This window comes from Larimichthys crocea, unplaced genomic scaffold (assembly GCF_000972845.2).
Source record: "Larimichthys crocea isolate SSNF unplaced genomic scaffold, L_crocea_2.0 scaffold322, whole genome shotgun sequence".
In the NCBI taxonomy this organism is placed as follows: domain Eukaryota; kingdom Metazoa; phylum Chordata; class Actinopteri; family Sciaenidae; genus Larimichthys; species Larimichthys crocea.
This window is the reverse complement of record NW_020854246.1, coordinates 255,207-274,144: the sequence shown is the minus strand read 5'-3', so window position 1 is coordinate 274,144 and position 18,938 is coordinate 255,207. Positions and strand designations below refer to the sequence as shown.

General features: G+C 48.5%; 2 protein-coding genes across 4 annotated transcripts; both read right to left on the bottom strand.

Annotated features, from left to right (window-relative positions):
* Positions 1–1,599: 1,599 nt before the first annotated feature.
* LOC104933186 (myosin-6) lies at positions 1,600–7,870 on the bottom strand. The gene is made up of 2 exons (XM_074527722.1): positions 1,998–7,870; positions 1,600–1,894 (listed from the first exon to the last, which is right to left on the bottom strand). The coding sequence occupies exon 1, from the start codon at positions 7,821–7,823 to the stop codon at positions 2,022–2,024; it is 5,802 nt and encodes a 1,933-aa protein (XP_074383823.1). The 5' UTR covers positions 7,824–7,870; the 3' UTR covers positions 1,600–1,894; positions 1,998–2,021.
* A 1,413-nt stretch (positions 7,871–9,283) lies between these two features.
* pak6b (p21 protein (Cdc42/Rac)-activated kinase 6b) lies at positions 9,284–17,942 on the bottom strand. 3 transcript variants are annotated; one of them, XM_027276160.1, is made up of 9 exons: positions 17,759–17,942; positions 14,815–15,054; positions 13,925–14,485; positions 13,226–13,657; positions 12,985–13,118; positions 10,375–10,501; positions 10,169–10,294; positions 9,935–10,069; positions 9,284–9,820 (listed from the first exon to the last, which is right to left on the bottom strand). In XM_027276160.1, the coding sequence occupies exons 2-9, from the start codon at positions 15,013–15,015 to the stop codon at positions 9,653–9,655; spliced, it is 1,884 nt and encodes a 627-aa protein (XP_027131961.1). In that variant the 5' UTR covers positions 15,016–15,054; positions 17,759–17,942; the 3' UTR covers positions 9,284–9,652. The 3 variants fall into 3 exon arrangements, with proteins under 3 accessions (XP_027131961.1, XP_027131959.1, XP_027131960.1); XM_027276158.1 differs by lacking the exon at positions 17,759–17,942 and having other exon boundaries at positions 14,815–15,724; XM_027276159.1 differs by lacking the exon at positions 17,759–17,942 and having other exon boundaries at positions 13,226–13,654; positions 14,815–15,724.
* Between the last annotated feature and the right edge of the window lie 996 nt (positions 17,943–18,938).

The window sequence follows — 18,938 nt, the reverse complement described above, 5'->3', positions numbered from 1 at the left end:
GTGTCGATGACGTAACGTGGCTCCGCTGTCAGCTGATGATCAGCACCTGCAGGTCACTGTGTGTCCACACGAGGCGCTGCAGGTAACCTGCAGTGTTCAGGCTGTGATTGGACGCTGCTGCTGTCACTCCCACCTGACTGACAGGTGAGTTCATCTCAGACATGAAGACGTGAAGCTGTTTGAACACCTTAAACCTGCTGCTGTCACCTGAAGACCACCACGTGTTCTTTGCAGCTGGTGACGACAGGTGAGACGATGGGTGAGAGGACAGGTGAGACAGGTGAGACGAGGGGTGAGAGGACTTGTGAGACGATGGGTGAGAGGACTTGTGAGACAGGTGAGACGATGGGTGAGAGGACAGGTGAGACGAGGGGTGAGAGGACTTGTGAGACAGGTGAGACGAGGGGTGAGAGGACTTGTGAGACGATGGGTGAGATGACTTGGAAAAAATGTTTTGAATTTATTTTTATAAAATAATAAAATTTGTTGAAGTTTGAATGTTGGAAGCAGCTGCAGCTCAGTGAAATCTTTAATTATGAAAAACTTTATTTCCTCAACATGAACAAACACATAAGGACATTTTATTCTGAAATCAGAAACCCGGTGATGACCCGCTCCTCGGGACCGGCTCTCCGTCACTCGGCTCCTCCGTCCCGGACCCGGAGCAGTCCGCCTCCTGGTCCCGGTGTGTCGGCAGGTTGGACGGATCCTCCGCGGTCACAGCGGGGGTCAGGGCCGGGGAGGTGAAGCCTTGTTCGGCCTTAAGGGGCGCCATCGGCCCGGCGGAGGAGTTCGGTCCAGTTTGAGTCAGATTCATCTCAGTTCTGGAGGTCGCTGTTACCGGATCTCCGGTCCCGGTCCGGGTCAGTCCGGGTCCGGCTGTGGGTTTCCAGATGAGTCTGTAGTAAACAGCGAGGATGACGGCAGCCAGGGACACGGACAGGACGAACCCCGCCACAGGGACGACCCAAACCCACCTCAGACCCAAACCCACCTCAGACCCGCCTCCTGCTCCCCGGTGCCGGTGGCCGCTCTGCCCCGCTCCGCAGCGCCGAGAGGCGGCGTCCAGCTCCGCGGGTCCCGCATGATGCTGCCGGGTCAGGAGGAGAGGAGGCGGGGCGGGGAGCCTCCATCATCCTCATCTGGACCCACAGCTGGAGTCCGGACCACGTCAAGTTAGACCACGGACCGGAAGTCCCGAGTAAAGTCTTCAAAATAAAAGCCCAATTTTGTTTGATTGTGTGAATGACACCGCTTCAGTGCGTTTATTTTGAAAAGCACAGGAAGCTGAAAACACATTATTATCCTGCTTTGAAAACTTTATTTATATTTCCGGTTCAGCATAAAGGTTAATAAAGTTCAACACGTTTCAGTGACGTCATTTTATTACAGTGTGTGTGTGTGTGTGTGAGAGAGAGAGAGAGAGAGAGTGTGTGTGAGTGTGTGTGTGTGAGAGAGAGAGAGAGAGTGTGTGTGTGAGTGTGAGAGAGAGAGAGAGAGAGTGTGTGTGTGTGTGTGTGTGTGTGTGTGTGTGTGTGTGAGTGAGAGAGACAGAGAGAGTGTGTGTGACTGTGTGTGACTGTGTGTGAGTGTGTGTGTGTGTGTGTGTGTGTGTGTGTGTGTGTGTGAGAGAGAGAGAGTGTGTGTGTGTGTGACATGAAGGTAAACAGTGAGTGTGAGATCTCTGGATCAGAACCACACAGATAACACGACCTGTCTGTTTAAACAGATTAAATTCACCTGCAGGTAACCATAGCAACAGACCTGGACATGACACACCGTCAAACATGTGAACTAATGAATCGTTAATTAATAATAATTAATAATTAATAACTCCGATTGTTTCTGTTTCTGTCGGTTTCAGCCGCCTGCAGACGTCCAGGAACAGGAAGACCTGTCAATCAAAACAGAGTGATGGTGAGGAGAGACGGCGCCTTCAGGAATGAAACAGAACCTGGAGAGCGGCACTGATCAGTGAACGTGGAGGTTCTGCTCACCTTGGTTTGGATGTCTGGATGTCGTCACTCGTCCAGGCCCTTCTTGGAGGATCCGTCCCTGGTCTTCGCCCTCAGCTTGTTCACCTGTGACTCCGCGATGTCGGCCCTCTCCTCCGCCTCCTCCAGCTCGTGCTGCAGCTTGCGGAGTTTGGCCATGTTGGTGTTCGCTGCCTCCTCTGCCTCCTCGGCCGCATGTTTGTAGGACTTGACCTTCAGCTGCAGCTTGTCCACCAGGTCCTGCAGGCGAGACATGTTCTTGCGGTCTTCCTCGGTCTGGTAGGTCAGCTCCTTGATGCGGCGTTCATACTTGCGAACCCCCTTGATAGACTCCGATCCCCTCCTCTGCTCCGCCTCCAGCTCGTTCTCCAGCTCTTTGATGCGAGCCTCAAGTTTCTGGAGCTGCTTCTTGCCACCCTTCATGGCGATCTGCTCAGCCTCGTCCAGGCGGTGTTGCAGGTCTTTGATGGTCTGCTCCATGTTCTTCTTCATGCGCTCCAGATGGGCGCTCGTGTCCTGCTCCTTCTTCAGCTCCTCTGCCATCATGGCTGCATCGGTGATGGCCTTCTTTGCCTTCTCCTCAGCATTTCGGTTCTCCTGTATGACCTCCTCCATCTCATTCTGCAGGTGCAGGAGGTCTGCTTCATGCTTCTTCTTCTGGTTAATCAGGCTGGTGTTCTGAGAGTGCAGGAGTTGCATGCGCTCCGTAGCATCAGTCAGCTCCTGTTCAGCCAGCTTCCTGCTTCTTTCCGTCTGCTCGAGGGCGGCCCTCACCTCCTCCAATTCGGCCTGGGTCAGGTTGTGTCGGCGTTCCAGGAGAGCGATGTTCTCCCTCAGGTCATCGTTGCCATGCTGTGCATCATCCAGCTGCAGTTGAGAGTCTTTCAGGAACGCCTGGAGGTTCTTAAGCTGTTTCTGGGCATCAGCTGCCTGCCTGTTAGCCTGGCTGAGCTGGATCTCCATCTCGTTGAGGTCCCCTTCCATCTTCTTCTTGACTCTCAGGGTCTCATTGCGGCTCCTGGTTTCAGACTCCAGGGAGGTCTGAAGTGACTCAAGCATTCTTTGGTAGTTCCTCTTTGCCTGATCCATCTCCTCATCTTTCTCAGCCAGCTTGCGCTCCATGTCGGCCTTCACTTGGTTGAACTCCAGCTGGGCTCGGAGGATCTTGCTCTCTTCGTGCTCCAGAGAACCTTCTGCTTCTTCCAGTGCCGACTGAAGCTCCGCCTTTTCCTGTTCAAGCTGCTTCCGGATCTTCTCTAGTTCATGAGCACTTCTGCCACCCTCGCCCAGCTGGTCGGTGAGGTCAGAGATCTCCTCTTGGAGGTTCTTGTTTTCTCTCTTCATCGTCTCAAGCTGATCCAGAGATTCTTCATAGGCGTTTCTCAGTTTGAAGAGTTCAGTACTCAGAGACCGAGCCTCCTTCTGAGAGGCCTCCAGCTCACACTGTGACTCCTCAAACTTTTGCTTCCACTCTGCCATGACTTTGTCAAAGGCCCTTTGCTTTTTGTCCAGGGCTGCAGATGCTGCATTGGATCTCTCAAGGTCCAGCATCAGGTCTTCAATCTCATTTTGGAGGCGGTGCTTGGTCTTCTCGAGGGAAGAACACTTTGCGTTCACAGCTTCGATCGCCTCCTCGGCCTCCTGCAGTCTTTGAACCAGCTTCTTCTTTGCTTCTTCCAGTTCCTCTGTTCTCTGGATCCCATCAGTTTCATATTTTGTCCTCCAGGCTGAGACCTCTGTGTTGGATTTGGACAGAGCTCTCTGCAGCTCAGACTTGGCTTCCTGCTCCTCTTCAAACTGCTCTCGGAGCAGATCACAGTCATGACGAGCAGATTGTACAGCGTGGGCGAGGGCATTCTTTGCCTTGACTTCTTCCTCCAGCTGTCGGCGTAGATCCTCCACCTGCTGGTTGTATGAGTTCTTCCCTCTGGTCAGCTGCGATATCAGACACTCCTTCTCCTCAAGCTGCCGTCCAAACTCTCCATTCTCAGTGAGCAGCTTGGCCCTCTGGGTAGTCAGGTCATTGATGGTCCGTTGAGCTTCCTCATATTTACTCTTGTACTCGTTCATGTTGTCCTCCATTGTGCGACACATCTTCTCCATGTTGGACTTGGCCTTCACCACGCTCTCCATATTAGAACACAAGTCATCCACCTCCAGCTTGAGCTCACTCTTTTCCTTCTCCAGTTTCTGCTTCACACGCTGCAGATTATCAATCTGTTCGCCAAGTTCGGCGACGCTGTCAGCATGTTTCTTTCTCAGGGAGGCAGCGGTTGCCTCATGTTGGAGGGTGGACTCCTCCAGTTCCCTTCGCAGCCTCTGAAATTCAGCATCTCTCTTCTTATTTAGCTCCACCTGTGCTGATGTTGCTCCACCTGCCTCCTCCAGGCGCTCGCTGATGTCCTCCAGCTCACGGGAAAGGTCGGAGCGCTGTTTCTCAACTTTGGCTCGGGCTGCACGCTCGGCGTCCATTTCCTCTTCTAGCTCCTCGATTCTCGCCTGGTTTTCTTTCAGCTTCTTCTGAAGCTGAACTGAAGCAACCTGTTCATCCTCTAGTCTGGAGTTTATCTGGACAACCTCAAAGTCTTTCTTTTTTAGTTTTTCTTCCAGCTGCTGCTTGTCATTTTCTAAGTCCATCAAACTCTCCTGGGTCAGTTTCAGGTCTCCTTCAAGCTTCCTCTTTGAGCGTTCAAGGTCCATCCTGACTTTCTTCTCTTGCTCCAGCGAGCCCTCCAGATCGTCCACCTGTTGCTCCAGCTTGGCTTTGGCTTTAGTCAAGCTGTTGGCTTTATCTTCTTCACTCTGAAGATCATCCAGTGTCTGCTGGTGAGCCTCCTGTAGTGCCTTCTTCTCTTTGGTGAGCTTCATGATGTTTTCATCCTGGGAAGACATCTCCTCCGTCAGGTTTTTCACCTTGTTTTCCGTGGCGTGTTTCTCTTTCTCAACCTTGGCCAAAGTCAGCTCCAGGTCATCTATATCTTTCTTCAACTCGGAGCATTCATCCTCAAGCTTCCGTTTCTTAGCTGTGAGGTCTGCATTCAGCTCCTCTTCGTCCTCCAGTCTTTCTGTCATCTCTTTCAGCTTGGCCTCCAGTTGGATCTTGCTTTTAATGAGCTGTTCGCAGCGCTCTTCGGCGTCTGTTAGTGTATCCTGTTCAGACTGAATTTGCAGAGTCAGGTCATTCTTCTCTTGGAGAAGACTCACTATTTTCTCCTCCAGTTCCTTCCGTCTTGTTTCTGATTTTTCCAGAGCTTCTTTCAGTTTGTTGAACTCATCCTTCATGTTGGCCATCTCCTTCTCAGACTCAGCACTTTTCAGCAGAGGTTTGATCTTGAAGAAGAGCTTCATCCAGGGCCAGTTTTTTACACCCAGAAAAGATCGAAGGTTCCACTGGATGACCATCAGAGCATCTCTGCGTTCCACAAGCTTAGCAAACTGTGCCCTCATGAGGATCGCCCGGGCGCTGGCCTGGATCCTGGTGATGATTCGAGAGAGCTGCTCATCTCGCATCTCCTCCAGCGTCCCCAGCAGGCCAGCTTTAAAGAAAACTTTGGTGTGGCCAAACTTGTACTGACTGTGGTCGATGTCCAGTGAGCCCAGCAACTTTTCGGTGCTCTTTTTGCAGTCGATGAACTGGCCTTCAGGGATGGCAGAGGCATTCAGAATCCTGTACCGCTGTTTGAAGTCGCCATACAGCACCCGGTTTGGGAAACCCTTCCTGCAGATTCGGATGCCTTCCAGGACACCGTTACAGCGCAGCTGGTGCATTACGAGGCAGTTGTCCATGACGCCTGGAGTTTTCCTCTCATTAGGAATCAGGCAGCGGACGAAGTGGGGATGGGTGGTCTTCAGGTTGTTCATCAGCTTGTTCAGGTTTTCCCTGTGAAGTGCAGACACCGTCTGGAAGGAGGAACCTTTCTTCTTGGCTCCTTTGCCGCCTCCTTTATCACCGCTGTCTGTTCCTGAGTAGCTTGAAAACAGCAGACTGAGAAGCTTAACAGATGATTTCTGGTAAAGACCGACCACAGTTTCATTCAGGGGGTCTTTATTTTTGACCAACCAGTTGCCGATGTTGTAGTCCACCGTGCCAGCATAGTGAACCAGGGCAAAATGAGCCTCTGCTTTCCCCTTTGCAGCTCTGGGCTTTTCAAACATCTTGTTCTTGCCCAAATGATTATCATAGAGCTTGGACTTGAAGGTCTGGTCACTAGCTTTGGGAAACATGCATTCCTCCTCCAGAATTGACAGGATGCCCAGAGGCTTCTCGATGAGGTCAATACAAGCTTGTAGGTCCATCCCGAAGTCAATGAACTCCCAGTCGATACCTTCTTTTTTGTACTCTTCTTGCTCCAGAACGAACATGTGATGGTTGAAAAACTGTTGCAGTTTCTCGTTGGTGTAGTTGATGCACAGCTGCTCAAAAGTGTTGAAATCAAAGATCTCAAATCCAGCAATGTCTAGCACTCCTATGAAGTACTGACGATGCTGTTTGGTGTCCAGGGATTGGTTGATTCTCACCACCATCCAGTTGAACATCTTTTCATACACTGACTTAGCCAGAGCACCGAGGGAGTAGTAGACTTGGTCCACACTTTGGCCTTTGGTCACATATTCATTTCCTACCTTGACTCTGGGATGGCACAGCCCTTTGATGAGGTCAGCAGAGTTCAGCCCCATTAGATAAGCTGATTTATCGGCAGCCTCTGTGCCGTCCGGCTCAGCCTGCTCCTCACGCTGCTTCTGTTTGAACTTCATGTTGCCGTAGTGCATGATGGCACCCGTCATTTTATAGACGCCCATCTTCTCATCTGGAGTGAAGCCGAGCACATCGAAGGCGCTGTCGGTGGCCATCAGCTCCTCGGAGTCGTTGATGGAGGCGACCGTCACCTCTCCTTGGGAGATGTAGGAGTAGTCATACGGATTGTTGGTGATCAGCAGCATGTCCAGCAGCTCTGGCTTCTGATTGGACAGGATCTGGTAGAAGATGTGGTAGTTCCTCTCAGCTTTGAGCTGGAAGGTGACACGTGACTTCTCCAGCAGGTATGTCTCGATGTCAGCAGACGACAGCTTTCCACTCGTACCGAAGTGAATTCGGATGAATTTTCCAAAACGAGACGAGTTGTCGTTTCTCAGTGTTTTGGCGTTGCCGAACGCCTCCAGCGCCGGGTTGGCCTGGATGATTTGATCCTCCAGCGTCCCCTTGCTGGTGTCTTTTTTGCCTCCACCGACAGCAGCGATGCTGGCAAAGTACTGGATGACCCTCTTGGTGTTTACAGTCTTCCCTGCTCCAGATTCCCCAGTGATGAGGACGGACTGGTTCTCCCTGTCAGTCAGCATGTACTGGTAGGCATTATCAGAGATGGAGAAGATGTGAGGGGGAGCCTCGGTTCTCTTCTTCCCTCTGTACGCTGCCACCACCTCAGCGTCGTAGACGGGAAGCCACTTGTAGGGGTTGACAGTGACACAGAAGAGGCCAGAGTAGGTGTAGATCATCCAGGCAGCGTAACGCTCTTTGAGGTTAAACAGCACAGCTGGCTCGTGGAGGAAAGTGAACATTGCCATGTCTTCGATTTTATCGAATTTTGGTGGATTCTGAGGGTGGACATCCGACTCCTTCACCGTCGCTGTTGTTCCATCCTCCTTCTTGACAGTTACCATCCCTCCATCTTTGCTTTGGATTTTTCCCTTCATGTATTCGACCTTATCGTCGACGACAAAGCATTCGGTCTTGATGTCAAAAGGTCTAGTCTGGGCCTCCAGGCGCTCCTTGTCAGACTTCCTCAGGTAAGGAGCAGCCTTCCCGAACTCGGCCATCAGAGAGTCACCCATGGTTGAGGGTGGAGGTTCACGGCAGTCAGGACAGAGATCAGTCTGAGAGGGTTTCCTCTGGTGACTGTGCTGCAGCGCTGCAGGCGGAGGTTTATAAAGCCTCCGCGTGGACCAAATTAGGAGATCACCGCTGAAAGGAAAAAAACAAGTTGTCACTAAATTTGTCTCTGGATGTGACGGTGCTGTGAGGGCAGATTCAGGACCTTTGGCTGTTACAGTCCATTTTAGGAAAAGGAGTGTTTCACTGCTTATCTGCTGATAATAGAGACTCCTGACACCTCTCCATTTAGACTGAGCCGGACCCGGATTTCACTGGACTGCAGTCCATCCACCAGGTCTGCTACAGTACGAACAAGCAGAACTTTATTTAACAAGCAGAACTTTATTTAACATGCAGAACTTTATTTAAGAAGCAAAACTTTATTTAAGAAGCAGAACTTTACCTGTGACTTCACACTCTTTCATTGAGTCACTGTCTGTTTCTAATTTCAGTTTCCTGCCTGTGCTGGTATAAAAACTTGCTGAGTAAGACGTTTATTTACATGTTAACACATCACACTTTTACTGTTTTACTTCACAGCCCAAAAATCTCCTGAACTCGTGTTTTTCTAAACACGTTAAAATAAAATAAGTGATTGAAGTTCCTGAAATAAAGCAAGTTTGTTCATCATGTCATCTTAAATGCATGTTTGAAGAAATTTAAATTGAGGTTATTTTTGGTTCGTAACATCGTGTTGCAGCAGATGTGTTGCATGTTTGTGAACACGCAGTCTGAACTGATATAAAGCGTGTCGTGACGGACTGAAGAGGTTTGTCTCTTTATCTGAGACAGTCTGACTCCAAATGGAAACCAGAGACGCTCCAATCACTTTTTATCTCTCCAGGAACAGTCAACACACAGATATTTTAAACACTTTAAGTACTTCAAGTACTTTAAATGTTTTATATTATTATTTTGACTTTCAGTACTTTAAGTTTTACTAGCAGTTCTAGCAGTAGTACTTGTAGTAAAGTAGTTTAACAGTGTGTCTGAGTACTTGTACTGCAGGAAAGGAGCTGAATACTTCTTCCAGAACAGTTTGGTCATATTTGTGTGCGTGTGTGTGTGTGTGTGTGTGTGCGCGTGTGTGTGTGTGTGTTTAAAGGGTGTGTGTCTATGAACAGGATGAACTCTCTGTCTGTTGACACTGCTGAGGTGGTTGTTTGTTTTACATCCCTATATCTGCCAGACGGGTGGAGTTTGTCCCATATAGACAAACATGGACGACCCACGCACACACACACACACACACACACACACACACAGCTGACCACAGAGTGAGAAACAGTCAGTCAGAAAATACAACAAGTTTTATTTTATAGTTTTATTAAAAAAAAAATTCAAACATTAAAAATAAACATGTGCAAACTGCAAATTTTCAAAATAAAATCATCATCACAGGAGCATTCTTAGTTTGTGTCTGAATCATTGTTTCCTGTCAGAGGGCTTTTATTTTGAAATCTGATCTCATCAGTCAGTAAATAATTAATTATTGTAATAAAATTTGTTTTCAGCAACATGAAATGTCAAATCCTCCGTCTGCCCGCTGAAAGGTCAAAGGTCAACCAGGACGTCATCTGACAGGAAGTGACACGTAGATGAGACTTCCTCTTCTCAGGTGAGGTCACAGGTGACATCAGCTGGAGGTCAAAGTTCACCACCTGCTGGAGGCTCGTATGTGATTGGCTGCTCATCAATAAACAAGAAACTGAGCTCACTCAGGTGAGTCTCAGTCTTGTCTCAGGTGAGTCTCAGTCTTGTCTCAGGTGAGTCTCAGTCTTGTCTTGTCTCAGCACAGTGACATGCGTTTGCGGTGTTGCTCCACCAGGGGGACGAGGCAGCGCGGCGAGCCGGCCTGCAGCATGAATGGGTGCTGCAGCAGATCGGCGGCGCTCGATCGCCGCAGCGTGTCACGAGTCAGCATGCAGCCCAGAAAGTCCTTCAAGACTGGAGACACCTGAACGCAGCACAGTGACATCATCAGTGACATCATCGACTCCTCACGTCCTCACAGTGTTCTACAGGACTGCTGTGTGTGTGTGTGTGTGTGTGTGTGTGTGTGTGTGTGTACCTTGTGTATGTTCCTGGCGCTCGGAGCTGATTGGTCCCTCAGCTTCTTCATGGCGTTGATGGGCGTGTCACTGAAGTATGGCGGCTCTCCATCGACCATCTCCACCACCATGATGCCCAGAGACCAGACGTCCACCTGAGGGAGGGAGCAGCTGTCAGAGGTCACCTGAGCACGAGTTTAACTGTCTGTCTGTCTGTCTGTCTGTCTGTCTGTCTGTCTGCTTGCCTGTCTCACCTCTGTCCCATACGGAGTCTTGGCGATGACCTCAGGAGCCATCCAGTACGGAGTCCCAACCAGAGATTTCCTCTTCGGAACGTCTTTACTGATCTGAGCACAGAACCCGAAGTCTGACAGCTTGACCTGCGGGGGGGGGTTACTCATGCAACATAAAACACGTCATGAACATGTAACAGTGCCGTGTGACACGTGGCGCTTGTTACCCGCCCGTCCAGCGTCAGTAGGATGGAGTCGCTCTTGACGTCACGGTGAATCACGCCCTGATGGTGCAGATAGGTCAACGCCTGAAGGACGCCTTCACACACTGTCGCTGTCTGCTCCTCATTCAGTCTAACAAACAAACACGACGACAACGTGACGACAACACAACAACAAAGACAACGTGACGACAACACAACAACAAAGACAACGTGACGACAACACAACAACAAAGACAACGTGACGACAACACAACAACAAAGACCACGTGACGACAACGTGACGACAACACAACAACAAAGACAACGTGACGACAACGTGACGACAACACAACAACAAAGACAACGTGACGACAACACAACAACAAAGACAACGTGACGACAACACAACAACAAAGACAACGTGACGACAACACAACAACAAAGACAACGTGACGACAACACAACAACAAAGACAACGTGACGACAACACAACAACAAAGACAACGTGACGACAACACAACAACAAAGACAACGTGACGACAACGTGACGACAACACAACAACAAAGACAACGTGACGACAACGTGACGACAACACAACAACAAAGACAACGTGACGACAACGTGACGACAACACAACAACAAAGACAACGTGACGACAACGTGACGACAACACAACAACAAAGACAACGTGACGACAACGTGACGACAACACAACAACAAAGACAACGTGACGACAACGTGACGACAACACAACAACAAAGACAACGTGACGACAACGTGACGACAACACAACAACAAAGACAACGTGACGACAACGTGACGACAACACAACAACAAAGACAACGTGACGACAACGTGACGACAACACAACAACAAAGACAACGTGACGACAACGTGACGACAACACAACAACAAAGACAACGTGACGACAACGTGACGACAACACAACAACAAAGACAACGTGACGACAACGTGACGACAACACAACAACAAAGACAACGTGACGACAACGTGACGACAACACAACAACAAAGACAACGTGACGACAACGTGACGACAACACAACAACAAAGACAACGTGACGACAACGTGACGACAACACAACAACAAAGACAACGTGACGACAACGTGACGACAACACAACAACAAAGACAACGTGACGACAACGTGACGACAACACAACAACAAAGACAACGTGACGACAACGTGACGACAACACAACAACAAAGACAACGTGACGACAACGTGACGACAACACAACAACAAAGACAACGTGACGACAACGTGACGACAACACAACAACAAAGACAACGTGACGACAACGTGACGACAACACAACAACAAAGACAACGTGACGACAACGTGACGACAACACAACAACAAAGACAACGTGACGACAACGTGACGACAACACAACAACAAAGACAACGTGACGACAACGTGACGACAACACAACAACAAAGACAACGTGACGACAACGTGACGACAACACAACAACAAAGACAACGTGACGACAACGTGACGACAACACAACAACAAAGACAACGTGACGACAACGTGACGACAACACAACAACAAAGACAACGTGACGACAACGTGACGACAACACAACAACAAAGACAACGTGACGACAACGTGACGACAACACAACAACAAAGACAACGTGACGACAACGTGACGACAACACAACAACAAAGACAACGTGACGACAACGTGACGACAACACAACAACAAAGACAACGTGACGACAACGTGACGACAACACAACAACAAAGACAACGTGACGACAACGTGACGACAACACAACAACAAAGACAACGTGACGACAACGTGACGACAACACAACAACAAAGACAACGTGACGACAACGTGACGACAACACAACAACAAAGACAACGTGACGACAACGTGACGACAACACAACAACAAAGACAACGTGACGACATCACAACAACAAAGACAACGTGACGACAACGTGACGACAACACAACAACAAAGACAACGTGACGACAACGTGACGACAACACAACAACAAAGACAACGTGACGACAACGTGACAACAACACAACAACAAAGACAACGTGACGACAACGTGACAACAACACAACAACAAAGACAACGTGATGACAACACAACAACAAAGACAACGTGACGACAACGTGACGACAACACGACAACAAAGACAACGTGACGACACAAAGACAACATGACGACAACGTGACAACAACACAACAACAAAGACAACGTGACGACAACGTGACAACAACAAAGACAACGTGACGACAACGTGACGACAACGTGACAACAACACAACAACAAAGACAACGTGACGACACAAAGACAACATGACGACAACGTGACAACAACACAACAACAAAGACAACGTGACGACAACATGACAACAACAAAGACAACGTGAAGACAACGTGACGACAACGTGACGACAACGTGACGACAACACAACAACGTGACAACAACACAACAACAAAGACAATGTGAAGACACAAAGACAATGTGATGACAACGTGACAACAACACAACAACAAAGACAACGTGACGACAATGTGACAACAACACAACAACAAAGACAACGTGACGACACAACCATCAGGTGACCCTCACTTCCTGCTCACCTGGTTTCACTGACGATGTGTGTGAGAGCGCCGCCCTGCAGGTACTCCATGATTACCCAGAGTTCCTCCTCTACCAGAGCGCTGCGGAACATTTCCACCACGTTCTGGTGCCGGTAGTCCCTCATGATGACCACCTGAGAGACACACACTGATGATGTCACAGCAGGCAACAGGTAACACTTAGCTGCCAACAGGCTGAATGTTGTCAGGATGTTTTTGTGACGTTTGTGTTCGTTCTGACCTCGTTGAACAGCAGCTCTCGCCGTTGTTGCTTCCTCAGGTCCATCATCTTCACCGCCACCTGCCGCCCGCTGTGCCTCTCCCGGGCGATGCACACGACCCCCGTGGACCCCTCCCCAATCTTCACAAAGTTCTCCAGCATCGTCCGCGGGTCTCCCGGGTCCACCACCATCTGCAGCGCCGCCTTGAACTGCTCATGAGTCACCTTCACACCTGCCTCAGGTACCGTCTGCTGGGCAGAGGAGGAGCCTGTGGGGCAGGGGCGGGGCTGGGATGGGCCTCCGTCGTGGTTCAGGGGGGGTGACGTCTTTGGGGAAGGTCCCATGTTGAAGCTGGAGGAGAGGCGGAGTGAGCGCTCAGGTAACCCTCGACCTGCGATGAGGGGACTGCTGGTGCTGTTGGGGGGGGGCAGCAGGAGGGGGGAGGAGGTCTGCTGGGGGGACGGAGACGCCATCGTTAATTCAATTAATTAATTAACGTGTCTGTCAGCAGACAGCTTCAGCACGACCACACAGCTGCAACGCATAGTGGTGGAGGTGTAACACACTCGCTATTGGCTACTGTAAACGCCAATCAACATCCAGAACTCTACTTCCTGTTTCATGAACTCTACTTCCTGTTTCATGGTGACTTTCAAAGTAAAAGTTGTCTGTACTAAAAAAGCTCCAGGCTTTATGCTAAGCTAACAGGCTGCTCTCACCTTGAGGTCGTAGGTGGAGTGAGGCCTTCTGGGAGTCTCTCTGGAGGAGGACAGCAGGTCCGGCAGGTGATTGGCAGCTGGGTTCAATCTCAGGTGAGTCCTGCTGTTGGTCTCCACAGTCTGCGGGCTGTAGTGACAGGAAGTCGGCCTCTGTCTTAGCCCCGCCCCCTCGCTTCTGGCATACTGTCCACCTGGTGAATCCGCCGCTCCCGCCCTCACAGGTGTGGGGGGCGTGGCCTCGGACAGAGTGCCCACCTCACAGATGGACTTGGCTCTCTGCAGGGCTCTGTTCAGTTTCGGACTGCAGCTCTCGCCATGGACCTGTTGGATCCGGTCCTGCCAGTAGGTGGAGCTCCCGCCCGTCTTGCGACTGAGCTCCTCGTACTGGTACGACTCGTCCTCCGCCAGTTCTCCCAGCCGACCCAGAGACCGGGCCCGTCTCCGTGCCGACGGGCTGCTGCGGCGCAGAGAGTTGGAGCTGGTGACGGAGAGACGGCTCATCTCAGAGATCACCTGAGCGATGTAGTCTCCGTGACCGATGAAGCTGCCGCGAACGATCGTCTGCAGAGAGAGCGCCACGACTCATCGTTAATTCATGAATGACGATTATTCATTCGTGTTGGTTTGTAACGAACATGAATGTATATTTATATATGTATTGTGTGTATTTACTTCATGTATTCCTTCATGTTTCAGGTCACGTGACCGATGACACCTGAGAGTACCTGCATGCTTCAGCTCAGCCAGACAAACGTGACATTTACAGAGCAGCAGTGAACGCACCATGAGGTCAAAGGTCAGCTAGCTTTTAATGCTGACGTAAAGGTAGATCCTGATCCAGGTGTGAGTGTGTGTGTGAACCCACGTGTGCCCGTTCGGCACCGCCTCACCTTCCTGAGTTGGACCTCGGTGATGGTGGAGGGGTCCACCAGGGGGCGTGGCCTCCTCAGCGTGTCGATGACGCTCTGCCACTGCGGCGGCAGACCCACGTAGCGTCCTGTGGCGTCGTCGAACGACGTGTGGACGCGGTGCTGGAAGTCCTGCGGCGCAGAGATCTCCGGTCTGCGCTTCTTCTTCCTGCGTTGGAACATCGCCGTGGCAACGCAGTGACGGCTGAGCAGCGATGAGACCTGAGGGAAACAACAAGCAGAACGTTGAGACATGACGGACGGTCGAATCTCACACACACACACACACACACACTGAAAGCTCTTCCTGTTCTTGGGTTCGCCTGAGGAAAGTCATATGACCTGCTTGCTCCTCCTCCACAAACCGACCAAACAGCCCAGGTGAGAACTCACCTGTCTGCATCACCAACAGGAAGTTCAAACTGCAGCAGCTGGAGCGCCAACAAACAAACGATCATCAGAGATTATTAAAGATAATTAAAGCTTCGTCCAATCACAGAGGAGAAAACAACCTCATTAATATTCAAAAGTCTCTTTGTTTGCAGGCTTCTGATTGGTCCAACTGCTGACCAAAGACAGCGAGGATCCTCATCCTGTTTGTGAAGTAGGACTGGTGGAGGAAGTAGATGATCAAAGGACCAGTGGGCATGTACTGATTGAAGCCCCCTCGCCTCACCCTGAACATGAACATGAGTTCAGAAAAGCTTCATAAAGTTTCCCCTGTGTGTGTGTGTGTGTGTGTGTGTGTGTGTGTGTGTGTGTGTAATCAGGGTGTGACTAACATACCTGAGGAATCAAACTGACGGACTACATGACCAGACAGCTCCGCTGTGACTTCAGCCTGACTGTAAATCATCAGATTCAACAACACACACACACACACACACACACGCGCACACACACACACACACACACACACACACACACACTCTAACAGGAAGTGTGTTGAAATGCTTGTTATTAGTGACGTTACTCATTATGAGATGAAAACCTCTGTGGAAGTACGAGGTATTAATGTGTGCATATGTTTATAAATATTAGTGTGTGTTTTATAAATACCAGGATATGTTTAAAAAAATTCATTTACGTGTGTATATGTTTATAAATATTAGTGTGTGTTTATAAAACAGAAAACTCAAACGTTTAAACACAGGTGAAGTTCCTCCTCCAGCATGCAGGGGGAGCTATGAGCAGTTCATGTCTCATTGCCTATTAAAGAGACTGACATAAACATGTAACACGTGTGGATGAGCTGACCTGAATGTAAAAACATGTTTGATGTAAATATTCAGGTGAGTCAGGTGACTCTTCATTGATCAGCTGATCTGTGACGTGGACCAATGAGCAGCTCTGCTGAAAGAGGACGAAACATGAAGTCACTGAGTTCAGATCAGTTACACTTTCACACCAAACCCTCCATTCACACAGATCAGCTTACTGCAACACACACACACACACAGTCAGGTACCTTTACAGGCTGACCTGCTGTCTTTAAACACTCTGAACAAAACAGGTTCTCTGAGGAACCAAGTCACTTTGACAACACCACACGTGTACCCATGATTATATCTATATACAAATATGCTGTGAACATGTGAAATAATCCAGGTTTAATGCGTGAAATAATCCAGGTTTAACACGTAAAATAATCCAGGTTTAACACAGGAAATAATCCAGGTTTAACACGTGAAATAATCCAGGTTTAACGCGTGAAATAATACAGGTTTAACACGGGAAATAAACCAGGTTTAACACATTAAATAAACCAGGTTTAACACATGACATAACCCAGGTTTAACATGTGAAATAATCCAGGTTTAACATGTGAAATAAACCAGGTTTAACACATTAAATAAACCAGGTTTAAAATGTGAAATAATCCAGGTTTAACACGGGAAATAATCCAGGTTTAACATGTGAAATAATCCAGGTTTAACACGTGAAATAATGCAGGTTTAAAACGTGAAATAAACCAGCTTTTAAACATGAAATAATCCAGGTTTAACACGTAAAATAATCCAGGTTTAACATGTGAAATCAACCAGGTTTAAAACGTGAAATAAACCAGGTTTAACACGTGAAATAATCCAGGTTTAACACGTGAAATAAACCAGGTTTAAAACGTGAAATAATCCAGGTTTAACACGTGAAATAATCCAGGTGTAACACGTGAAATAAACCAGGTTTAACACGTGAAATAAACCAGGTTTAAAACGTGAAATAAACCAGGTTTAACACATGACATAACCCAGGTTTAACACGTGAAATAAACCAGGTTTAAAACGTGAAATAAACCAGGTTACTCAGTTAGTTAAAGCTAACACAAACACATGAATAAATCTTATCTGTCTCGGAGTACCTGTGGGTTCCTGTAGGTGGCGTTCTCCTGTTGGACTCTCAATAAAGGAACTTTCTAACAGCGTTCAGGCCGTTAACAGTCCATGCTTCTCTGCGATATTCTCCATGGTTCTGTAAAAGTTCTGCTGCGTGGTACTCTAGGGAACCTTATCACTGCTGAATGTTCTTATGACCCAGAGCTGATGGGAGTCCTGAGAAAGGTTCTGCTGTAAACTGAGCCCTAAGCTCGAGAACTATTTTCTGGTTCCACAGAGAACCCCCATTTTACTCCACAGTCGACTGTTCATTTGTCAGATCATCATGAACATCCAAATGGTTCTTTGTGGAACCCTGGGAGTCTTTTTGTGAAGTCACAGATGGTTTCAGGTTCTCTGTGGAACCTTCTCATGAATATCTTTTTACTGACCTCTGAGGTTCTTTGTCTGTTTAACAAGCAGAGACTTCTTTAAACTAAAGAACTGTTCTAACAGGGTTCTTCACAGCTCAGTGAAGGTGGATGTGGAACCTTTGGTGTCAGTCAGCTGTGTACAACCAAACCAAACAGGTATGAAAGTGTTGTGACACTCACCTTTCAGGCAGAGTCCAGGTGAGTCCAGAAGGGTCCAGGTGAGTCAAGAGGGTCCAGGTGAGTCCAGCAGAGTCCAGGTGAGTCCTGCTGAGTCCTGGTCGGTTCCTGCTGTCGCTCTCCTCCTCAGACACACGACTCTCTCTGCTGTTGTTTCTCCTCCCCCTCCACACACACACACACACACACACACACACACACACACACACACTCCCTCCCTCCCTCCCTCACTCATCCCTGCTGTCTCACCTGGTCTCAGGTATGAAGGAAAAAAAGGTGGAAGGAGGCGGAGTTTAGTTTGTCTGACAGTTTGTTGCTTCTCTCCAAATTCAAATTCAAATAAACTTTATTGACACGACTGAAATTCAGCTCACAGCTGACACTCAGTGTCAATATGAATAACACACAACACATCCGTGACTCACACGCACACGCACGCACACGCACATGGACACACACACACAGGTGATGAAACAAAGACGGAAAAGTAAAGAGGTCTCTCTCTCTCTCTCTCTGTCTGCAGGCTGCAGCATGCCTTGCTCGCCCCTCAGGCAGGAGAAGACGGTGACTCACGACATGACTCAACTCAGCTCCGTCTGAGTTTACAACGTCTGAATAAAACTGATTTTCACTCACATACACGAGGTTTAACACGTGAAATAATCCAGGTTTAACACGTGAAATAATCCAGGTTAAACACGTGAAATAATCCAGGTTTAACACGTGAAATAAACCTGGTTTAACACATGACATAACCCAGGTTTAACACGTGAAATAATCCAGGTTTAACACGTGAAATAAACCTGGTTTAACACATGAAATAATCCAGGTTTAACACGTGAAATAATCCAGGTTTAACACGGGAAATAATCCAGGTTTAACACGTGAAATAAACCAGGTTTAACACGTGAAATAAACCAGGTTTAACACATGACATAACCCAGGTTTAACATGTGAAATAAACGTGGTTTAACACATAAAATATACCAGGTTTAACGCGTGAAATAATCCAGGTTTAACATGTGAAATAATCCAGGTTTAACACGGGAAATAAACCAGGTTTAACACATGAAATAATCCAGGTTTAAAATGTGAAATAATCCAGGTTTAACATGTGAAATAATCCAGGTTTAACATGTGAAATAAACCAGGTTTAACACATGAAATAATCCAGGTTTAACAC